Source organism: Eschscholzia californica, unplaced genomic scaffold, assembly GCF_041429995.1.
Source record: "Eschscholzia californica isolate CP2 unplaced genomic scaffold, dmEscCali1.0.p SCAF_5, whole genome shotgun sequence".
Taxonomy (NCBI): domain Eukaryota; kingdom Viridiplantae; phylum Streptophyta; class Magnoliopsida; order Ranunculales; family Papaveraceae; genus Eschscholzia; species Eschscholzia californica.
The window spans coordinates 51,432,593-51,455,164 of record NW_028238472.1 but is presented as its reverse complement, the minus strand read 5'-3'; the positions used below and the strand labels follow the sequence as shown (position 1 = coordinate 51,455,164).

Genomic DNA, 22,572 nt, shown 5'->3' with positions numbered 1-22,572 from the left:
TCCGGCGAAGGGAAACCCCTTCGCCGGAGTTTCTAGAGAGAGAGAGAGAGAGTGAGTAAAATTTTTTATTTTTTTTTTTGTTCATGGTCGCCGGCCGGAAAATTTTCCGGCCGGCGACCTAATCGGAGAAGAGAGAGAGAAGATGAGGTGGAGAGAGAAGATGAGGTGGAGGGAGAGAAGTGAGGTGGAGAGAGAAAGAGCTGAGGTGGAGAAGCTATTTTGCTTTCCCCCTAAATAAAATTGTCAAACAAAATTGACCACTTTTTGACCAAGTCTTCACACCCCGGAAACTATTTAGCTTTCCCCAAAGCGCTGGCCAAAAAAAAAGAGGGAGAATGAGAGTGAGAGGGAGGATTTTACTTATACCCCTTGTGTCTAATTTCTATTTTTAGTTTACCCCCTCAAAATGATGTGTAATAAAGTTCACCCCTTTAACTAATGGTAGATGATTTAGGGAATCCAATTTTGATCGGGGCATAAAGACTTTACTTTACCCCTTGTGTCTAATTTATGTTTTTAGTTTACCCCCTCAAAATGATGTGTAATGGATTTGACTCCTTTAGCAAATGGTGGGTGATTTGGGAATCCATTTTCCATCGGGGCGTAAAGACTTTATCAACGGAAGTTAGCCAATTCAGATGGCGAAGGCTACTCTTTTTTCACCTAAAAAAATTAACTGCAATTCATCTTCACTACCACCATTTTTCTCTCTCTCTTTCTCTCTTTATATTTCCTCACCATCTCCTCTTACTGTCCGCAACGGGAAAGCCCATTCTTCTTTGATCAGAATTGTCGAGGAAGGTTTGCTTGGCTAACCACGAGATACTTTGTGATCGGCTGATCACAGGATAGATTATGAAGTGGCCATGAAACAACTAGTGGTCAATTTCTACGAAGTAAGCCATGCTCAATTTCGTTGAACTCGATCACGCACACGTGCAGTCCTATCCCCTTCATTGAAGACGAAGAGAACTATGTTTAAAGGGATTCGCTCGTTCGTCGGAACAACGAGAGTGAGAAAAATAAAGAGATTTTGTTAAGTAAAGAGACAAAGATAAGAAAAAATTCAGTTACAAGAGAGAGACGCAAACACACAGTCAAAATCAACTTCTCTCTTATCAAACTATAATTTTTTTGAGAACAATTCCTTAGGAGATGACTCTAATCCTACTAAATTCCTTAGGAGAGCGAATTTTCTTTTTTTTTGTTACAAATGAGAATGGAACTTGGAATTTTTCAACACTTTGGAGCATCCAACCAATACACCTTTTTTTTTTTTTTTTTTTGTTACAAGAACCAGTACACTTAGTAGTTGACAGATTTTAAATTTTGTAATGTTCAAAATGGAATGGATTTATGTGGGAAGGGCAGGTAATAAAAAACTTACTTTTTTGCTACAAAATTCCAAAAAAAAGTAATAATAAACTCTTTTTAAAAAAAGGTGAAAAAATTTCAACAAAAAAAAAGAAAAAGGTAATAAAAAACTTAATTGCTATACTACTTACATTCACATGGACAGGAAGACAAATGTCTTTTAAGGCTTCAAGGCATTCCACCTCAGGCACTCACTCCCCTGTGTTGCTTCTTTATTTCTTCTTCTTCTTGAAGAGTGTTTGTGGATTCTCTCACTCAGTTTTAGATCTTCTTCAAACAAACCTAATGTTGGATTTAATTACTAGTTTTGTATGATTAATTAAAAGAAAACTTCAAAATAATGAGTGGGTATGGGTTATCATCTGCTTTTGATTCCAAATCAGGACAACTTATCTTACTTGCCCTTCTTTTAATGGTAGCTTCCTTCTATACTGGAACTTTATTTACCTCCAAACCCTTCATTGTTGTCTCTCAATCTTCTTCTTCATCTCCATCTTCTTCCCCTTCAGGTAATCTAACTCTCTCAATGTACAATTGCATGATATCTTGAGATCTAAATTTCACACTTCATTGTTACATCCTTGGGTTCTCATTGTTTTTGGGTATTTTGATTTGTGAACTTATTAACTTGGATCTGTAATTCTTAAGTACATGGGTATTTTGGAATTTCATTGATTTATCTATTACTTCTTTAAAAAAGCTAGATTTGCTTATTAAGGTTTAGCTTTTCTCAGCTCTTAGAGCAGATTTGGAAACTAATGATACAATTTGTGGCATAGTTATAAGTTTTAAATTTAAACCCTTAAATTTTTTTCTTTCCAATGCTCAATGCTTTAATACCTAATCATACAATTTGGGGCGTAGTTTTTATCTTAGACATTCAATTGTAATGGGTTGAAGAAGAATCCGATTATCAGAATTTGGCAAGGGTTGATAAGATCTATATTTGAACCAAGATAACATTTTTACTTGATGTAATAGTTCATGAAATATGTCCGAAAGTGTGATTTACCCTACTAATACATGATAAATTCTCCTTTTTCTTTGTTTAACTAGTTACAAGTATTATTCGATTGATATCGCGCGAGTTTGTTGATCTTTCTAATATTTTACCTTTCTTGGTTATGAATTTTTTGCAGGTAATTTGAGTTTTTCCAACAAAGTTGTTCTTACGTTTAGATCAATACCACTTTCGATACCTGAAACGGGAATCAATATATGTCCATTGACAAAAAATGAGTATATCCCTTGCCACGACCCATCGTATATTAAGGATTTGCTTCCTAAACTAGATCTTTCTAGACGAGAAGAGCTAGAAAGGCATTGCCCTCCACTTGAAAAACGACTATTTTGTTTGGTGCCACCGCCTGAAGATTATAAAATACCAATAAGATGGCCAACTAGTAGGGATTATGTTTGGCGGAGCAATGTGAATCATACCCATCTCGCAGAAGTCAAAGGAGGTCAAAATTGGGTGCACGAAAAAGACAAACTCTGGTATTTTCCTGGTGGTGGTACACATTTCAAGCACGGAGCTCCTGAATATATTCAGAGGTACCTCTCATTGACTTGCTTAATAGTTCTAAAATTCCTCGTTTTCCAATCTTCGATTCTGCACACTGTAATTTGTACCTGTTAAGATGTTTCCCCATAAAATGTACTTTCTTGTGGGCTCAAGTCATGTAACCAACATTCTCGGCTTGAAACCAAAGTAAAAGTTTCATGCTTGAGGCGAACTGGAATAACTCCAACACCCATCCATTTGTTCATTTCTGTATTTCGAGAATATTAAAAGCACATATATAGCAAAAAGCAACATGACCACCTATAACTACCCACACACTACTTGTATATGTCTGTAAGAATAAGACATGATTGATAGAAAACAAATAACCAATTACACCCAGTAGCTTAACATGCATCTAGACTCTCACGCTATCCAACTGAAAACACACACACACACCCACAAAAGACGTTAAATGCCAGTGTCTGCTTATGTTAGCCAGCAAGTAAAGCCCTCTATGCCATCAACTGCACACGTGGACATATGGCGCCTCGACTAGCTTGGGTTCGGTGGTCGAGTCTGGCCTGGCCGCATGTTGTGCACTAGTTATCCCAGTTAGCATCAATAGATACACCTTGAGGCCCATCTACTAGTCCATAGAGCTTAAACGTTAAAACAAGCCGAAATGGTCCCAATCCACCACAGCAACGCATTTGCGGGGACCTTTTCTTTTGTTCCTTGATGGACATTGAAATTAGGATTTTTGATGTTCGTCACTTACCATTTGAATTGCTGCACCCAGTACAGGACTGCTAAGTTTGGCATCTAGTCAAGTTATTTTAAACTTATCATATTATCTTCTTCATACCATGTGTAAATTATTGTATGGGGTGGATTTATTGATTATCCTCAAGCATGACGCACGGATTAATGAGTAACTTAAAAAGATTCGCATTTTGTGGATTAAAGGTGTTTCCATTTATTATTAGTACGAATAACTACATTTGGTTCATAGAATCCAGATTGAAGTTGTCTTAAGTTTAATAGGAAACCTTTCTGTGGATGCGGTGAATGCAGATTAGGGAACATGACAACTAATGAGACAGGTGATCTGCGTACGGCAGGAGTATTTCAAGTTCTTGATGTTGGTTGTGGAGTAGCCAGCTTCTCAGCATATTTACTTCCATTAGATATTCAGACAATGTCTTTTGCTCCAAAAGATGGTCACGAAAATCAGATTCAATTTGCTTTGGAGCGAGGAATTGGTGCAATGATTTCTGCATTATCCACAAAACAACTGCCTTATCCTGCCAACTCATTTGATATGATTCATTGTTCAAGATGTCGTGTTGATTGGCATGAAAACGGTAAACTCTCCAATTCCTTAATTTGGCTAGTTAAGCTAGGGGTTTGAAGGGGTTCACTTCAATCCTATCTCAAAATTGTAAAATCACACTAATAAACTGTTATGGTAGTCGCAATAGTATAATACTTCTATTAAATTGTGAATTTTTGCATTTGTTGGGGTCCCTTGTTTTCTGGCAAGCTTGTCATTTCTAATAACGTTTTTTTTTGTCTATTTTAGACGGTATCTTGATAAAGGAGGCAGATCGTCTTATACGACCCAACGGATATTTTGTGTATTCGGCTCCACCTGCTTACAGAAAAGATAAAGATTTTCCGATCATCTGGGATAAGTTAGTCAATTTGACTTCAGCTATGTGTTGGAAACTCATTGCTCGACAGGTTCAAACAGCAATCTGGATTAAACTGGATGATAGATCGTGCCGACTGCAAAATGCAGAGAAGAAATTAGTGTATATATGCGAGACAGCGGAAGACACCGGAATTTCCTGGAAAACACCAATGAAAAATTGCATAACAGTAAGTGGTGAGGAAGAAAATATTCAGACACTTCCGCCCAAACCAGAACGACTTTCAGTATATCCAGCTAGCCTCAGTGATATAGGTAAGTCACCTAGCTGATCTAGTCGTTCGATTGATTTATTTAACTCTTCTTCACCTTGGACCATGTCTATTCTGATACAATTGCCTATGTTACATTAATCTGCTTCAATATCTTTTTTTTTTTTTTTTGAAATTTTGAATGAATCTACTTCAATATCTTTACGAGTTGTAGTTCCGAAGTTATTAGTTAACTGAGTTGTAGTTCCGAAGTTATTAGTTAACTGTTGATTTTATGGTTATGCAATTATCAATGAGAAAATTGGTCCTCCCTAGGCCAAGTTTTCTTTTGTATAAAAGGATTAACATATTTTTAGGCTTCAGTTCCCTAGTGAGGTTGCACGGGTTTGCAGATTTGCACGAGTAAAGATTGCACAATTCACATGTATTCTTCTCTTGGTTTGCATAAGTTTGCAGGGAGCCGAAGGCCTGAAAACTTATTGAACATAGAGTCCAAGCTTAAAATTTTTGGCATGTCTAATTGTCTATTCAACCAAAACCAACAAGAAATTTGGTCTTCGGACTAATTTCCTGTCGAGATTAATTTTGTTGTCTCCCACTGTAAACCATGAACTTTGAAGTCGCGAGACTATTTTTGTCCGTGGGTAGAAGTATAAAATTGCGATTACATGTCAGAGATGTATTATTGATGTTCTAATTTTCGTTAACAGGAATCGACCGTGAAAAATTCACCTCCAGTGCCAAATATTGGCAAGAGCAAACCAGCCATTATTGGAGACTGATGAATATCAATACGAACGAGATTAGAAATGTTATGGACATGAACGCATACTATGGTGGATTTGCTGTCTCTATCAGTAGCTTACCTATGTGGGTTATGAACATCGTTCCTAACACCATGAACAATACTTTATCTGCTATATATAGTCGAGGTCTAGTTGGTGCTTTTCATGATTGGTAAGATTCTCAATCTCTTTTATATCACTAAACAATATTGTAATTCAAATCTTTCTCCTCTAGTTATTAAAAGATCTTCATCGTCTTCATTAGGTGTGAGCCATTCTCGACATACCCTCGGACATACGATTTCCTGCATGCCTCTCATCTCTTTTCACATTACAAAGACAAAGAAGGTTGCTTACTAGAAGATCTCATGCTGGAAATGGACCGAATTATCCGCCCTCAGGTAACGACTTCTCTCTAAAGTCGGGAATGTTCTTGATTGGACATCACTAGAAAATTAACCTAGGAAAAGTCCAATAGAAAAGCCACTCGTGTCTTATTATTAGGATGTATATATGTCATGTTTGGGTTCAACCGTCCCATACCCACCAGCACCCATCTACACGATCCTTTTTCAGACACCTTTTTTGCCGTTTTCACCATCTTTACTCGGACCATTTCGCATTTGTAATATTTGTTTGTTTGTAAATTCCGAATGATCCAGATCTGAAAAATGATTAAATGCAGGGTTTTATTATTATTCGAGACGAGGAGTCAATAGTTTCAAGAATCAAAGATCTTGCCTCTAAATTTCTCTGGGATGTTGAATTACACATGTTAGAAGATGAACAAATGAAGTTAGAACCTGTACTAATTTGTCGTAAAAAGTTCTGGGCGATTGTGTAAAAGGTAAATACTTCCTCGAAGTTTTGTAGGAATCAAGCATTTCTTTTCGGGAAAATTTGATTGTAATTAAGGTCTTCTTCTTCCACGCGATTTGTCAACTATGTATTTGATTTACCGACTGTCAACTATGGCAATGTGGGTTCTTCACCTCTGCTATGGCAACCCCCTCCTTGCCTATCGAGCTACATGAAGTGATAATTGGGGCATAAAGAAAATATCTATGGAACAAAAACTAGATCAAGATTGATTTAGGGGGCATATTTATTGTTTAGTACGAAAATTCACGTAATTGACTTCATCTTCTCAATTACCTTCACCACTACAATTTCCCACCACCACCATTACAAATCGCCACTCTTTTGACCACCGGTCACCACTGCTTGTTGAAAATTAATGTTACACTAAGTGTAAAGATACTTTTGTGGCTCAAACATGATGTGGCATTACAAGAAGTGTAAAGATATACTTATTCTCAAACATGAGGTGACAACCTTACGGTCTCATGTGACTTGTGAGTACTCATTTGAACGAGACACTTAAAAAGAAAAATTTATGGAACTCATGTTATCTTTCATTGTCTTTCTTTGTAATGCACGATCAGGACAAAGAAACAGAAACAGAAACGTCACTTAGTCTCCTTCGCCGCAACGGCTAGAGAGAGAAGAAGATGGGAGAGAAAGAGGGAGGAGAAGAGAAAGAGAGGGAGAGGAAGGAAGAGAGAAAAATAATAGCGGTAATGTGGTCGAACGTAGAAGGGATCCGGCAAAGGGAGGACCCTTTGCCGGAGAAGCAACGGAAATCTTGGAGGGTTTTCAGAAAACGGTTATGGGGAGTCTCTCTCTCCGAAATTCGTTCTGGAATTGAGATTCAGAAAACGGTTACCTCAAAAGATTACGAGAGTACTGTCAGAATTTATTTAGTTAATCTCCATATGTAAATTGGATCTACTTATCTTAATAATGAATGACATAGGTTTTTTTTGTTATTTCATAACTTCCATCTATAAATCTCGGGCGTTCGTTTCTTATTTACGAATCTTATCCATTCTTTTTAAAGAGTCTTTAAAAGATAGATAATTAAAAGTCAATATAACTACCCACTTCATATAACTTCTCAATAATTTCTTTATCCATTTTCTCTCTTCAGAACCTAGGACCTCCAGGGTTTTCTGGAGTTTATGTCAACACCTTGGAACCACTTAGGCTACCAACTGTTGACAATACATTTTTACTAGTTGAATATCTGTAAATGACCAAAGTATTTGTCGATAACCGCGAGATATGTGTATAGAATTTTTTGTGCCCTACATGCACGGACTACATCTTATAATATATAGTTCATGTTTATTATTTATGGTTATGTTTGTTATATTAATTTTGTTACTGCAAAAAATTTAACATTTTTATAACTAGTGTAAAAATCCTCAATTCCATTTTTTTTTTGTTTTAGCCCTCCGAACTACTTGAGTCGGACCTCACGCCAGATAAAATTCAAAATAGTTTACTCAAAATCCACCGTGGATATTTATCAATCCAAACGTTGAAAAGGTTTCATCTTTCTCTTTCTCACTCTAATTTCTCTCATCTTACTTTTGCCACACTTTGCCCTAGATCTTATATTTCAACAAAGATTAAAATTCCTTTTTTTTTTTGTAGATTCAAGTTGTGATCATGATGAACTGGATTTAACACTTTCAATTACCTTAATTTACTAATTTATAGTGTAAAGTTTACCCTTTATATGGAAGTTTCAATTCATTATTGGCTAGTTATTGAGGGTTACTTTCTATGGTTTGTTTGTGCTGCTAAAAATAGTTCCTTCCTAAAGCAAAAAATATTTATGCTTGTTGCCCACTACTGGTACCCAGTTGGTAGGTGTGTCTAGCGTGGAATGCGGAGGTTGTGGGCTTGATCCTAAGAAAGTGTAAATGAAGAAATGTTGAACTTGGTTATAAATGATATAGTTTTTGTAGGCTTTAAGTCATTTAATTTAGTCGGGCTTTAAGTCAGTAGTAATTCGACAGTTATTGTGCTTATCACATCGTATCGATGTATCAATACCTTTGTATTGTAGTTATTACTCAAAAACAAAAAGTTTATGCTTGTTATCTCTATCTTAAGATTACCCAAATTAGTTTATGTGGTTTTCTTTGTGGGTTCATTTTTTTAAACCTCATTTGAAATTTAAGTATGTTTTCTTTTTTGTTGAAAGCAAATACATTCAGGGGCGGAGCCAGGATTTAGCTCTAGGTAGGGCTAACTTAATATTTTCAATTACAATTGCTTATTGAATTTGTATTCGAAGGTATTAGTGCTTGCAAAAGATACGACGTTTATTATTCAATTACAATTGCTTTATACGTTTATTCATTTTATGATAATATTTTCTGGTTTTTCTACTAGTAGACATACTTAAAATTTTAGAAGTAGAATTTTCTTTTTGCAAGTTAGATTTGAGATAAACATAAAAGTAGGACATAAAATATTTTGTCTTACCAAGTAAATGAAACAAAATATGGTAAACATACTAAGCTACTCGTATACAAAGAGGAAAAGTCCGAAAAAAGAGACTCTCCATTTCATCGTAGCAATTAAGAGAAAAAAGAAAAGCGAAGGAAGTCGAAGAAGAAGAGATAAAGACAAAGTATACGAGAGAGAAATATAGTATACTAGAGATAAAAATGAAGTGAAAGAAAGATAAAAGAAAATAAAAATAAAAGAAGAAAAAAAGTTAAATACCAAAGAATAAACACAAAAAGATATGAGGGCCAAAAAAGAATTTTTCGACGAAATTGAGTGTCAAAATGAGAGTTACATACGAGTCAAGGGCCAAATCGAAACTCTGTTATCAATTGGGGCCTAAAACAGAATTATTCCTTTCCAAGACCTGAGCTGAAAAAAACATTAAAAAAACCAAACTGTGGGTGGTTTCGAGCACAAGATCTCATGTGCGTATGGAACAAGTTTCAACCAACAGGGCTAAATCACACAAGTGAAAGCCTCTTCGTCCGCAAGTATTAGTAGCTAACCCAGGCTATAGCCTGGGTTAGTCTACATGTAGCTCCGCCCCTGAATACATTAAACTTAAAGAGTCTATTACAACATCCAAATTAGAAAACAAACATAACCGAAAACAAAATAAAACAACAAATACAGAAATGAGGAATTGCACTGTATAGCTTCGATCAGTGTAGCTTCCTTCATTTTGTAGCTCATAAGCCCGACAACTCTTCAAGAGGATGATATGAACATTGGTCTTGAGAGTCATTCCGATTGATTGAAAGATTAAATTAGTACCTGACTTCATATAACATTTGAGATGGATTAAACGGACACCCAAAGTTCCAGAACGAAACGAGGGTGTCTGTAAGATGGAACCAAATGATGATTCCGAGTTACCCCGCCAGTATTCTCCATATGCAAAGATCATATCCGCTCGAGTTCCACAAAGTAGAATCTGATCAGACACCTGGTAAATGGGATCGCTGTTATAGCCTGAGTATTAATACTCAGCTAATCCGACAAAAAATCGCAAATGAATTGCGAAAAGGGGTGGAAGTGAATATGTTAAGGAACTTGGATAAGTAGTTAAATCTATTCGAAAATCAAACACAATAGTAATTGACAGAGACTGAGCTGAAGAATGAGAAACAAAAGGTGGGCAACATAGATGGACACAACTATGTGAATCGTAGTGTCGTCCTGGGTCAAAAGGTAAGTTAATGTTTTTGTTAAATCTCTTATAAGACAGGCGATACGAACTCATGAGCCATAAGGTTAATCGATGGATCCAAATAAACATGAATTGATCCCATATATTAAAACCTTTCTTGGTGATGTAATGTAATATGGTAGAAGAAGGTCCAAGGTTAAAGTAAAGTTCAGTTAAGATAAAAAAGAATTTTGAACCTAAAGTTTGGTCATCGGTTAACCGGAGGGAGATGAAAACCACCAACAATTGTTGAGCTCTAAGCTTGTCCTCTAAAGATGCACATCCAAGAACCAAGAGATGTATAAAAATCGACATGTATGTGAAAGTCATATTACCGACAGATCTAATGATCACAAAAATTAACAAAAACATGCCTAAATTCATTCAAGAAACTAATTACTTATTGAATTCATTCTTTGGGAGGCCTTTAAATTGGTGGCCCAAAGCGAAAAAAGTCTTGCTTTGGGCTAGAGCCATCCCTGCATGAGCGGCTAATGTTCTGTGTTCTAGCATATGACTTTGTACTTCTATAGGATATAGATTGTTCTTTACAGACCCTTATAAATACTATTTTTTTTAACTCTTTTTTTGTTTTGTTGAAAAAGATTTCATACTAGTTGGATATATGAATAAATAAGAAAATTGAAATTCTAATATCAAATTTATTAACTCTCAATTTTGAGTATCAACTTATAAATACTCAAGTTTGGCCTATTCTGCATGTTAAAAAGTCTTATCCTCATTATAAATCTTTAACCAAAAATTTTCCTTAATAATCTATTTGAGTATCAAACATATTAAATCTTTAATAGTTTGATATTAAAATATTATTAACTCTACACCAAACTCAACTAGGTTTACCACTAGGACGAAAACCCAACATATATAGTACTGGTGAAAGTGTTGATTCAACCCGGCAAAATCTCACAGCTACATTTATTAATGCATTTGTGAATACAGACAGGCAGGGACGGAACCAGAAGTTTTGTTAGAGGGGGGCCGAACTTCTCTAGTCATAATCGAAAAATTTATATAATAAATCTATGCAAAATTACCACCTAAGAATATCAAAGTCATAAAAATCATGAAACACAAATAAAAGAAATAACATGAGACTTTTTTTATTTAATGTATCAAAATGTATTCAAAGTATCATACAGATGTTACATATGATAGGAAAAAGTAAGAAATAAGTAGTCTAATAGAATAAGGATTGATCTTTTTTATGTCACTTTTGGATCGTCATTAGTAATTTCACAACTCGCTAGCCATTTAAACCATTTTACCTATTTAAAATAATTCTTTTATAGTATTAGTTAAATGTAAAGAGATGGAGAGAGATAGATATAGAGAGTCTTCTCTCCCCTCCCTTTCTCTGATAATGACTCTCTTCTAGAGAGAGAAACCGTATAGTTCTTCTTTTTGCTCCGGCGAAGGGTTGTCCCTTCGTCGAAATCTCCGTATAGTTCTTCGTTTCTTGCCCTAATTTTAACTATTATAATCATCCCAGTAGAATTTTTGGAGTATAGACGCAAATATTGGTATGGGAACAAGATCAGATCCACCAATATCGACAATTCATCATCTGACTAACCATTATCAATTGTCATTGAGGGAGGAGGAAGTGGATAAAAGTGCTGGATTCTTAAGGAGATTTTGTCCATTGACGAAGATTGATGTTTCTTTCATTGATGAAGATCGAAGATTTGGTAGTTCTCCATGTATAGTATGGCACCACGAGTCGTCCATGATCTAACCGATTGCAAGTGCAAGGAAGAAGAGTTTTCGATTGTTTCTATTTATATTTTAGTACAATAAAATTTTATGAGGCGGATTGATTTATTTTACGATTATAGATATAAATAAACATATAAAAAAGAAACTGAAATAAGTTGATTGAAACTTGATGTAAATAGAAGTTAATCAAAAAATAAACTGAATAAGTTAAAGAAACAAATTAATTTTGCATGTTAAAAAGTCTTATCCTCATTATAAATCTTTAACCAAAAATTTTCCTTAATAATCTATTTGAGTATCAAACATATTAATTCTGTAATAGTTTGATATTAAAATATTATTAACCCTACACCAAACTCAACTAGGTTTACCACTAGGACGAAAACCCAACATATATAGTACTGGTGAAAGTGTTGATTCAACCCGGCAAAATCTAGCTACATTTATTAATGCATTTGTGAATACAGACGGGTTTTGCTCAGGTAAGATGTTCTTCATTTGGGTTCTGTTCTGTGTTATATAACTTAATCAAAACTTGCATTTTCTAGTACATGATAAGTTGATAACCCTCCCGCCAAAATCTTCAAGTGGTGGTCCTACAGAAAGCTGGTTTTTCAAGAATAAAGAGCATGTGAAGGCTAGTGTTGCAGCAAGTCTGGTTTGTGTCTTTATGTTTGTAACTGTTCCTTCGTCATATTCTAGTGTTGAAATGCATATACTTGTCACCCTGATTCTAGTGTGGAAGCTAGGGTTTCGGCTGAAGAAGAGAAGAAAAAGATTAGGACAAACAGATTAGGAATTGGTTTTTTATATGGTCAAACCATGACCTTTTCTAGTCTTCTCAGTCAAGTCAACAAGTATGGACCAAGACCAAGCTCCAGACCAAGTCAACAAGAATTGACCAACTTCTATTGTGTCTAAAGGCACCTGCATGAAAACAAGAAAGTTAGTTATACTTTGTTGTTTTCTGTTTTTCTGTTTTAGTTTTTCTGTTTTTAGTTGTAACTGAATTGTAACTCTCTTATCATCTCTCCTATATAAGAAACTTGTAAATCTAAAGAGAATTATTGAAATAACAAAGGGTTAGAGAGTTTCTTACATGGTATTAGAGCGGTTTGTGATCCTTAGCTAGGGTTTTTCTGCTTTCCAACTCAAGAACAATCATTCCAAATCTCGCAAAATCAGAACAAGATATGATCAAAATTCAGATAAAATGGATCAATACTCAAGATAACAAAGATCAAAATTAGATAACAAAGATCAAAATCAAGCTTCAAAATCAAAAGTGTTGAGTGATTAGAATCACTTACTGTTTTTTCAGACTTATCTTCCAGCTTCCTCCTGGTTCTGTTAATTTTTGTGATCATTAGATCTGTCTGTAATATGACTTCCACATACATGTCGATTTTTATGCATCTCTTGGTTATTGGATGTGCATCTTTAAAGGACAAGCTTAGAGCTCAACAATTGTTGGTGGTTTTCATCTCCCTCCGGTTAACCGATGACCAAACTTTAGGTTCAAATTTTATCAACTTCTACAATAGACTCTAAAATAGTTTTTTTAATCTTATTTCTTTAATATGTCATATTTAAACCTGTCCCGGCTAGCTAAAAATCTTGGTTCCACCTCTGACGATTGTCATCCTGTAAGTAATTATATGAACTGTCTATTAAAAGTTCATATCTAATGTGTATATTCATCTTAGGCTTTCGCACTTCTATCTGATTATTTGAACAAGAATGATTCAACTGTCCGTATAGGAGCAATCATGGGATTGGGTTTCTCGTATGCAGGGATGCTGATCACCTCGTAAGTCCTTGTTTTGAGAAACCTAGAATGTAAAAGTGGGTTACAATAGTAAGTAGTTATCTTATCCAACGGGTCTCAATAATTATGCAATTGCAGCACATATTTTTTTGTGTGATGTCAATAGTGTCAAACTTTAGTATAATAACGATATTTTGTTATTTGCAAATTTTGTACGTGTTTTTAGGCTGATTGATAGATGGTATTGCAGATTCGAAGGAAGTTAACGACAATTCTGGGGGATTGAAAAGCACCACACTTGATGTAATTGCATTTACTGCGATCTCATCAATTATTTATGCATTGATGGAACGTAGTGAAGCAGAACTAGGTGAACCTCTCACTAAGTTGTTCCCCCTTGGCCTTGTTCTTCTTGTAAGAGAGAGTTAGATATCAGCAAAGAGTCAAGACTGAAGTATGAAGATGGAAGTATAAGAAAATGTTATGGGCACTCTCAGCACACATATGAGCCACACATGTATAATTTTGTTAGTTAGTTAAGTGATAATTCAGTTGTTAAAAGTAGTTGGTTAATTATAAGTACTAACTCTTACTTTCTCTCAGTGGGGTTTACTCTCACTCTATATAAGAGAGTTGGTGTAATTGAACTCTTTAACTATGACTGTTAATCAATATACTTCTAGTTTACACTTCTCTATCTTGGGAGAAGTGACCACGACCACTACTCTTAACTGGTCTAACCGTATACTTTTACGTACTAACAGATGAAATATTTTAAGTTTCGTTTTACTTTTTACTATGTGAACTTCAAACTTTTTTGTTGCCCCGGCCGGTATACCTATATTAATCGAATGGGACATAGACACTATCACACTATATAAAAACAGTTCATTTGAAAAAAAAAAACTCGTAGAAAGGATATATAGGAGTACCAATGAAAATCCTTAATGGTTTTGATGATATCCAAGAGCTTAGCAAACTCTTTGATGAGTTCATCAATCCTCTACTCAGATGTCTCAGCCTTGAACTTCACCACCAATATGTGCTTGACCTCCTCTTCTCCTTTATTACCCTCCATTAATTATAATTCCTCTCCCACCAATCATTTTCTTGAATGCATTTCTCTTTGCCTGGGCAGCTTATCGATCTATTCATTCTTTAGTAGTTTGTACCCCTTCAAATCTTTCATCTATATTGTGTCCCTTTGCACGGTTTAATTAAAATTTAATTAAATAAGTTCCACATGGATCGGGAGAGAGATCTGAATATTTTAAGAAGTGGAAGTGCTCCTCCAACTATTGATGGATCTCTTACTGCTATTGGAAGTTTGTATAGTAAGAATTTGGATGTTTATCCTTCGATTTTATCGAGGAATGTTAGTTCGTCGACTAGATCACTTCCATTGTCTGAGGATCAAATTCGATCACATCCTGCTTATCTTCAATATATTATGCTCATCAGATCTGCGTTGAAAGAACAAGAAATCGCTTTCATCAGTAACAAAGAAGAAGGAATTGACTCGTTGAGACTTGCTGAGTTAATTATGTCTTTCGATGATGACGACAGTTTTTTCTATGGTGGTGGCAGTTTTCCGGTGATGACGGCGGTTTTCCGGCGAAAGCGACGGGGATTTAAATTAGTTTTTTCTTTATTCTGTATTATTTAATATTTTGTTGACCTTTAGGGTCCTTTTATTCGTGATCTTTAGGATCCTTTCATCTTTTTCTATCTTTTTCGTCAGAGTCTAGTCCAAGTTCTCTCACCTCATGAGGTACTTTACATTCGAAGTTCTTATAATTTACTTATGTAACTCTCAAGCCGCTGAACAGAGAGGAATTATTTTGCCATGTAAACCAGTGATTTAATCACTTGTGAATGAAAAGGGTTTCAATGATTTCAAAAAAAAAAAAAATTCTAGATAAGGACATTCTAATATTAAGTTTAAGCTACAAAATGCACGTAAAGATTTCCTATCTATAAAAATCGGCATAAATAGTCTAACATTCTTTAACGGTTACTTCAGGCAGCTACTATCTCCTTGGGTTTGATAGGTGTCGACACCAACAATGTTCGTATAGCTGGCAAGCTTCGCAATCTGTCAAGCTATTATTACAATGAAGCTAGCCTGCTCTTCTGCGTATGATATTCGATCACTCGCCTCTCTTTTGAGATTAGTCTGCAGATGGTTCTCACTTTTCCTTATTCTTTTGATTCCATTCGATATTATTTACAGGTTTGCATTGCGCAAGTACTTGTTCATATGGAAAAAAGATGCTATTATATAAAACTTCAGTTTTGCCAATGACAACTATTAGACAAAAATAACTAAATAAAACTAATTAAAATAGTGTCCTAAATTGCTAACCAACTCCAACACCAAAAATCAAGTATAATTGAATCTCTCCTCTATTCTATACAAAACTCCAAAAAAAATTATTACACATAATAACTAAATAAAATTAATTGAGCATTGTCTTAAAGTGTTAAACCCAACACTACAAGAAAAAAAAATCAAATATAACCGCACTACTTTTTTTTTGAGAAAATAATCCTAACTACTATGACTTAGTCAAGCTTGATTTAAACCTTAATAGTGTATATTTCATTAAATCAAACGGCTATATGACTTTTTTTTTTTTGTTGAAGAGAGTACTATGACTTAGTTAAGATTGGTTTAAACCAAAAGTGTATATTTCATTATATCAAATGGGTATTTATACAATAAAAGTTTGGTTTATACATAAAATCATACATAATGTTAAGGTTTTCGTGTTATGTTAAGGTTATAAAGAAAAAAAATATTGTGTTATTGTCAAATTAGTAATTCTTTAGAAAAGTATTACTATTTTATATTTATCATGTATCGGGTCTAAATTGTAGCAATGTTTGTTTTTTTAGATTCTCAATACAATATTTGCTAAATAACACTAATAAATACATTCTATTTTTGTTTAATAATTTAATTAAAAAAAAGTTGTGTCTAGTAATTAATTTTGGGGAGTTAAAACATAGTTGCATTTAGCAATTTAAAATTCTAAATAATATTTTGCTAAATAAAAATATTAAATTAATTTTGGTGTTGTTTAACAATTTAATAAATAAGAAATGATTGTGTCTAGCAAATAGCTTTGTAAAGTAATTATACAGCTTTGTTTAACATTTGTCGGAAAAAAAGTTTGATGACCCTCACTCCTCGTCACCATTTGAAGTGATTCCTCCTCTCATTGTAAGTAGAATTTAACTTGAAGAATTCATTGTTACTTTTGTTTGATAAACATTATTTGTTAGAGAAAGTAACTGTGGATTAGTAGCTAAACCCTAAAGCTTAAATGTTTTATATTTAAATATTAAATATTGTATATTTAAATATTAAATATTAAATATTGTATATTTTATATAAAATATTTTATAGTTAAATACTAAATGTTTAAAATATTAATAATTTAATATTTAATGTTTAAAACATTAATTACTTAATTTAATGTCTAAAATATTAATAATTTAATATTTAATATTTAATATTTAATATTTATATTATTTTAATCTTTATATTAATTTAATCTTTATATTATTTTAATATTTATAATATTTTAATATTTAATGATTATTGTTTCACTTTTAATATTTAATAGGGCAAGTACGTATAATCTTACATTTGTGAGACTATATAATGTAATATGCAAATAAGGATACGACGGATTTGCTTCGTCTAAAAGTAGGTTTGTGAGACATTGTTTTCGTTATCTTTATATGATCTATAACGGTAACGGAGTTGGTACATTCATAATTGGAGGATTCGATAGGTTAATCCCTCGAATCGTTGTCATACACAAGAAGCCTAACGGCTACATGTAGTAAGATGATACGAGTGCTATTATTACTAATAGGTGTTTATTTTTAAAACTATTTAAAAAAAACTAATTTCTTTTAGATTTCTTATTAGTTTAATTTTTATTTGATAGCTTAAAGAACAAATAAATAATGAGATTTGAAGATTAATTAAGATTAATTGAAAATTTGATTATCGAATTTTAAATATGGAAATTTGATTAGGTAATTTTAAACACTAATGTCTTAAAGTATATATTTATTTAAAGTTAATAACTATAAATAATTTATACGAAGGGATTCAATAACTTATTATTTTAGATAAGTTTTATACTTTTATAATCTATATATTTATAAAAAAAAAATTGTTAAAAAAATAAATCATGAGATTTGAAGATTAATTGAAGGTTTGAAAACTCGAACCCACGACTACGAGAGTGGTGACACAACCCTTCAACCATTGAACCAATAACAATTGTTGTTATTAGTAGCAACCTAAATCTCCTTAGACTGTTAAGATATATATATATACTAGGTTTCCTCCCCGTCCTAGGGGCGGGGAAGATCCTTCTTGGCTAACGCCTTTGAGGAAGAGAAAAATAAATTTAAATTACAACATAAATCACATTAACTACTTCCCTTAATTTGTAAATTATATTCCAAAATCAATAGAGGAGAGATAACCCTGTGTTTAAAGAGGAGAGAAGGAAAAATAGGGAGAGAAATACGTGGGTAGTTATTCTAACCCGACTGATTTACATAGATACCCTTCTTTTTTAGTGTATTTACATAAAGAAATTTTATATTATCCGTCGGATGTGTTCCCAACTAAATCTCTAAAATAAAATGGACGGTCAGACTTATCCCCCGAATAACCGAATGATCTGTTTTAATATAATAGAATTTTATTAAATATCGTATAGTATAGTAAATCATACAAGTCGAGGGGGGTCTCAGAATCCCCTAGACCCTACATGAATCCACCGTTGGTTCTTACCTTAATTGTTGAATTTTGATGATTGGAAATGAAAAAATAATCTTTTTGAGTACGTTCCTAGAAAAACTTGAGGTCGAGGAAAAACATGTTAGAGTTAGAATTTACGTCTGATAAAAAAATTGATATAGGAAATGAAATTCTAGGTAGATTTAGGAGGGTACCCCTCCTTATAATCTCGATCAACTCCATATTCTCGGATGCTTATCTACTCTTCACACGAGTTCATTAACCGCCTGTGTTGGGCCCTCCATCTGCCAGCTTTCTTGTAGTGCTTTCATCCTTTTTCTTTGCTATATTTGGTTTTCATGACTTGATGTTAATTATAATATTCACACGATGCATCGTGAGGTAGAAACTAAATCCAATGAAGAGAATGACATGTAGTAGCTAAACCGGGCAAAACGAGGAAATTTATGCGTTGTCATGCGATTTTTCGAACCAACTTAATGTTTCAAAATGATTAGTATTTTAAATCAGTTGGACAAACCAACAAATGTGAGCCAAACCATACTAGATTGAACTGAAGCAGTCAAATCAATAACTGGTTTGGATTTAGCCCACCCAAAATGGTTGGCAACTTTTTTTATGTTCATCTGTAATCGAGTAAAATGGGGTAACCTTTGGGAAGTAAGACTTCTGGCCAACTATATTAGACTTCAAAGTATAAGAAAAAAAACCTGAGTGTACGGTGTACCCGTGGTGGCACAAGGCCAAAGCAACTGCCAGCTTTGGGCCTTACTTTGTGGAAGGCCCCAAATCCGGGTTAACTATTGGCAGGTACAAACAACAAAAGAAAATAAAAAGCCAGTTTCCACCCTAAGAGCATCTCCAATGGGACACTCAATCTCTAACACTTAGAGTGCCACATATGACTCTTTGGAGTTTTTGTTAAAAAATCATCTCCAATGGAACACTTTGTTACACACTCTATTATGAGTTGGACCCATTTATTATAGAGTGTCTAGAGAGAGAATCTCTAAAATGAGAGTGTCTACTTGAGACTCTCTAAGTGTTACTTTATTATTTCAACCAATAGAAAACTTTGCTTTTCAACTACTTTTTATCTATTGAATTGAAGAGGGACATGTGTATTAAGTAAGAGATTTTAGAGATCTCCATTGGAGACCAAACAAATGTAGAGTGTCTCTATATTGACACTAGGAAAGAGAATCTTTATTTGACACTTGACAACTAGATTTTTAGAGTGTTTATTAGAGTGTCCCATTGGAGATGCTCTAACTGTTAGGAAGAATGGTGTTTCAACTTTTACAGTTAAATAGTGGGGCCCACGATAATTTGTTTTCTGAGGGAGAGAAATTTAGATCTTGTTGTTTTTCGGAGGAGAACCCTCATTATCTTATTAGATCTATAATAAGGAAATCTAGAAAATATTGCTTTACCATTGTCCACCCTTCACCGATTTTTTCTAGGGTTTGGTAAACTCTAAAAATTGGAATGTGTACAAACAACAATTTTCTCTCAAACAGTTACTACTTCTTGAAGACGAACCCCTAAGTAAGTAAACATTCATTCAGGCTCTTAATTGTGAAAAAAATTGTTCTTAAAAGGATTATGATGAGGAAGGGTTTAAACGCCTACATTCAGCCTCTTGATGTTTGAAAGGTATCGACTAAATAATTTCATCGGAATATATGAAGAATTATAAGAAACAATCTACAATGGATGGGTATGGATTAGTTGTTCATAGTCGAATTATTCACTGTTGTGATTCGTGGAGAGAAGATGAAATTTGGTTCTGATTCGTACATGAACAATATTATGATATGTGGCTTTACCAAGGATGTTCAATCTACTACAACAATGGCAGTCGGGAGAAATGTAAATTAGTATTTTCTTTATTTATTTGTATTATCAGTTATTTTGTTGACCTTTAGGGTCCTTTCATCTTTTGATCTTTAGGATTTTTTTTTTTTGATAACCATTGACTTCATTGATAGCCAAAAGCTTAAGGAGTACATAAACTGAAGTTAAAAGAAAACAAAGCAACAAACTGCAATTACATGGAATTAATACAGAAACTTTGTGAAACTGATCATAAAACCAGGCCTTGTTAAAGTCATAATCCATCGTCGATGAGTTGATAGTAGTAATATGTTGTTTCTCTGGTTATCAATCGATAAGTCGATTTCTCTCTGTCTTGGCTTGATTTAGACAGAGTTTCCTTTCTCTAACTTATAGAGATAAACTATTAAAGAATAATGATTTATCAATATTCTTTCTTTCGGACTAACCGAGATAGGTGTTAATGTAGTCGAGGCAAGAATAAATTCTCTTTCCTTAAGACATTTTACACCCCCGTAACAGTACCAAACGTTAGGGTGTATGCCTTCGGGATACAATGACTTTCCTTTCAGAGTTTTAAGATGGTACTTCTTTATTCTGAAAGCGGACGAACCTTTGTAAGTATTATGAGCTCTTGGACTAATGCGGATGATCTTCTAGATGCTTCGGAAATTCAAATTTCACTCGAAACTTCTTTCTTCCTTTTTCTAGATATTGCAGTCTAACCAGAACCTCTAGAAATACTTCCTAATTAGATATTCTAGACAAACCAGAACCTCTAATTGTTAGAAGGGAAGAGAAGAAGAGAATGAATTGAATTGATGAAAAATGAAGTGGGTTTGGTTGGTTTATATAGGAATTGAATGGATGCATTTGTCTTTTGGGTTCAAAAGACATAACCCTTCAAAATCACGGACTTAACTGAAAATGAAGAGGCGGGGCATCCTAGGACGTTGGATCTGACTTAAACCCGCGGATATAACGCCATCCATTAGATGGATATGGTTATCCCGAATCTCGTCCCAACAGTGAGTTAATATGACCGTTGGATGGAGAAAGGAACGGCTTGATTAGAACATCTAACTTGTCCCACTCGGTGCCCGACGCGGAGATGAGCGGGACGGTCAGATCTTGCGCAATCCCGCGGAAGGAACACCCACCGTCCAGATCTGAGCACGTTCTCTTCGCGCAAATGCCCCCCAACTTGACTTGTCCTCTTTGACAAGTTAGTCCATATTTCAACCGATCTTCGACCAAACTTTAAACTTAAATTTCTCATTCATCTGGAATCGGATTAGAGTGATTCTTGGCTCTAAGTTGAAGAGCTCGACGAGACGAACGCAATGGTGCGTTCTGTTTCTGAGTTTGACGAGTCGGGTCGAGCCAAAATTGGCTCCGATTCCAACATAATCGATATTAGAGTTAGGTTACTTATGTGAGACAAAACTACAAGCGGTTAGAACATTAGATTTATTCTGTTGATATTTATTCAGGTCATTATATTTTAGCATTATTTATTAAATAATCTTTATAACGGTCTCCTTAAACTAATCTGATAAAAGAAGAGCAAATACATAAAATGACCTTTCTAAAGCACTGGTTATACCAGGTTTCATCGCTCTTTCTATACCGAAGACCTTTTTTTTTAGAAAGGCAAGTGGATTAAATACTTAAAACTGATGCAACCACTTAAAATACCAAGCCTATCCACAAAGTTTACCATCTATCTATATCATCTGGCATATTTTCGGACCACTTTTTTTTAAAAAATATTTCACAACAGGTTGCTACAAAAACTAAGTGTTGAGTAATGGCATAGAACACAACATATGGTGTAATGGTGTTTGTTTGTTCTTTTTAAATTTATTCGACTCAGTAGAGAATAATTTGTAATGTTTGACTCAGACTCACCTTAATGTCTGCTTTGGGTTTTTTTTCTGGTCTATCTGATTTACATTCGATAGAATCATATTTTAACAGTGAAGAAAACATATTAGTCACTTTAATGTACAAATGTAGAGTTCTTCGTTCAGAACCTACTCAATACGATCAATGCATTGACAACAAAATATACATATTTATTTTAAATAATTGACATTTCCTAACTATTAAAAAAGACTTAGTCACTTTAATGTACAAAACGAGAGTTCGTCGTTCAGAATCTTACTCAATACAGTCAATGCATTGACAACATAATAATATTTATTTTAAATAATTGACATCTCCTAAATAGATAGTCAATACAAAAATATACACTTATAGAAATATTACATTATCTTATAAGTCAGACTTCGA

At 34.0% G+C, this 22,572-nt stretch overlaps 1 protein-coding gene across 1 annotated transcript; it reads left to right on the top strand.

Moving 5' to 3' along the window:
- The first annotated feature begins 1,457 nt into the window (after positions 1-1,457).
- LOC147540384 (putative methyltransferase PMT7) lies at positions 1,458-6,488 on the top strand. The gene is made up of 7 exons (XM_086639028.1): positions 1,458-1,883; positions 2,514-2,928; positions 3,956-4,245; positions 4,464-4,847; positions 5,515-5,761; positions 5,855-5,990; positions 6,275-6,488. Exons 1-7 carry the CDS (start codon positions 1,715-1,717, stop codon positions 6,431-6,433), a joined length of 1,800 nt encoding a protein of 599 aa, XP_086495154.1. The 5' UTR covers positions 1,458-1,714; the 3' UTR covers positions 6,434-6,488.
- The last annotated feature ends 16,084 nt before the right edge of the window (positions 6,489-22,572 follow it).

Excerpts from the sequence above, each read along its gene's own strand:
- LOC147540384 (XM_086639028.1), top strand. The coding sequence starts at position 1,715 with ATGAGTGGGTATGGGTTATCATCTGCTTTTGATTCCAAATCAGGACAA. Across the intron at positions 1,884-2,513 it reads TCCATCTTCTTCCCCTTCAG|GTAATTTGAGTTTTTCCAAC; the intron begins GTAATCTAACTC and ends AATTTTTTGCAG. Across the intron at positions 2,929-3,955 it reads GCTCCTGAATATATTCAGAG|ATTAGGGAACATGACAACTA; the intron begins GTACCTCTCATT and ends CGGTGAATGCAG.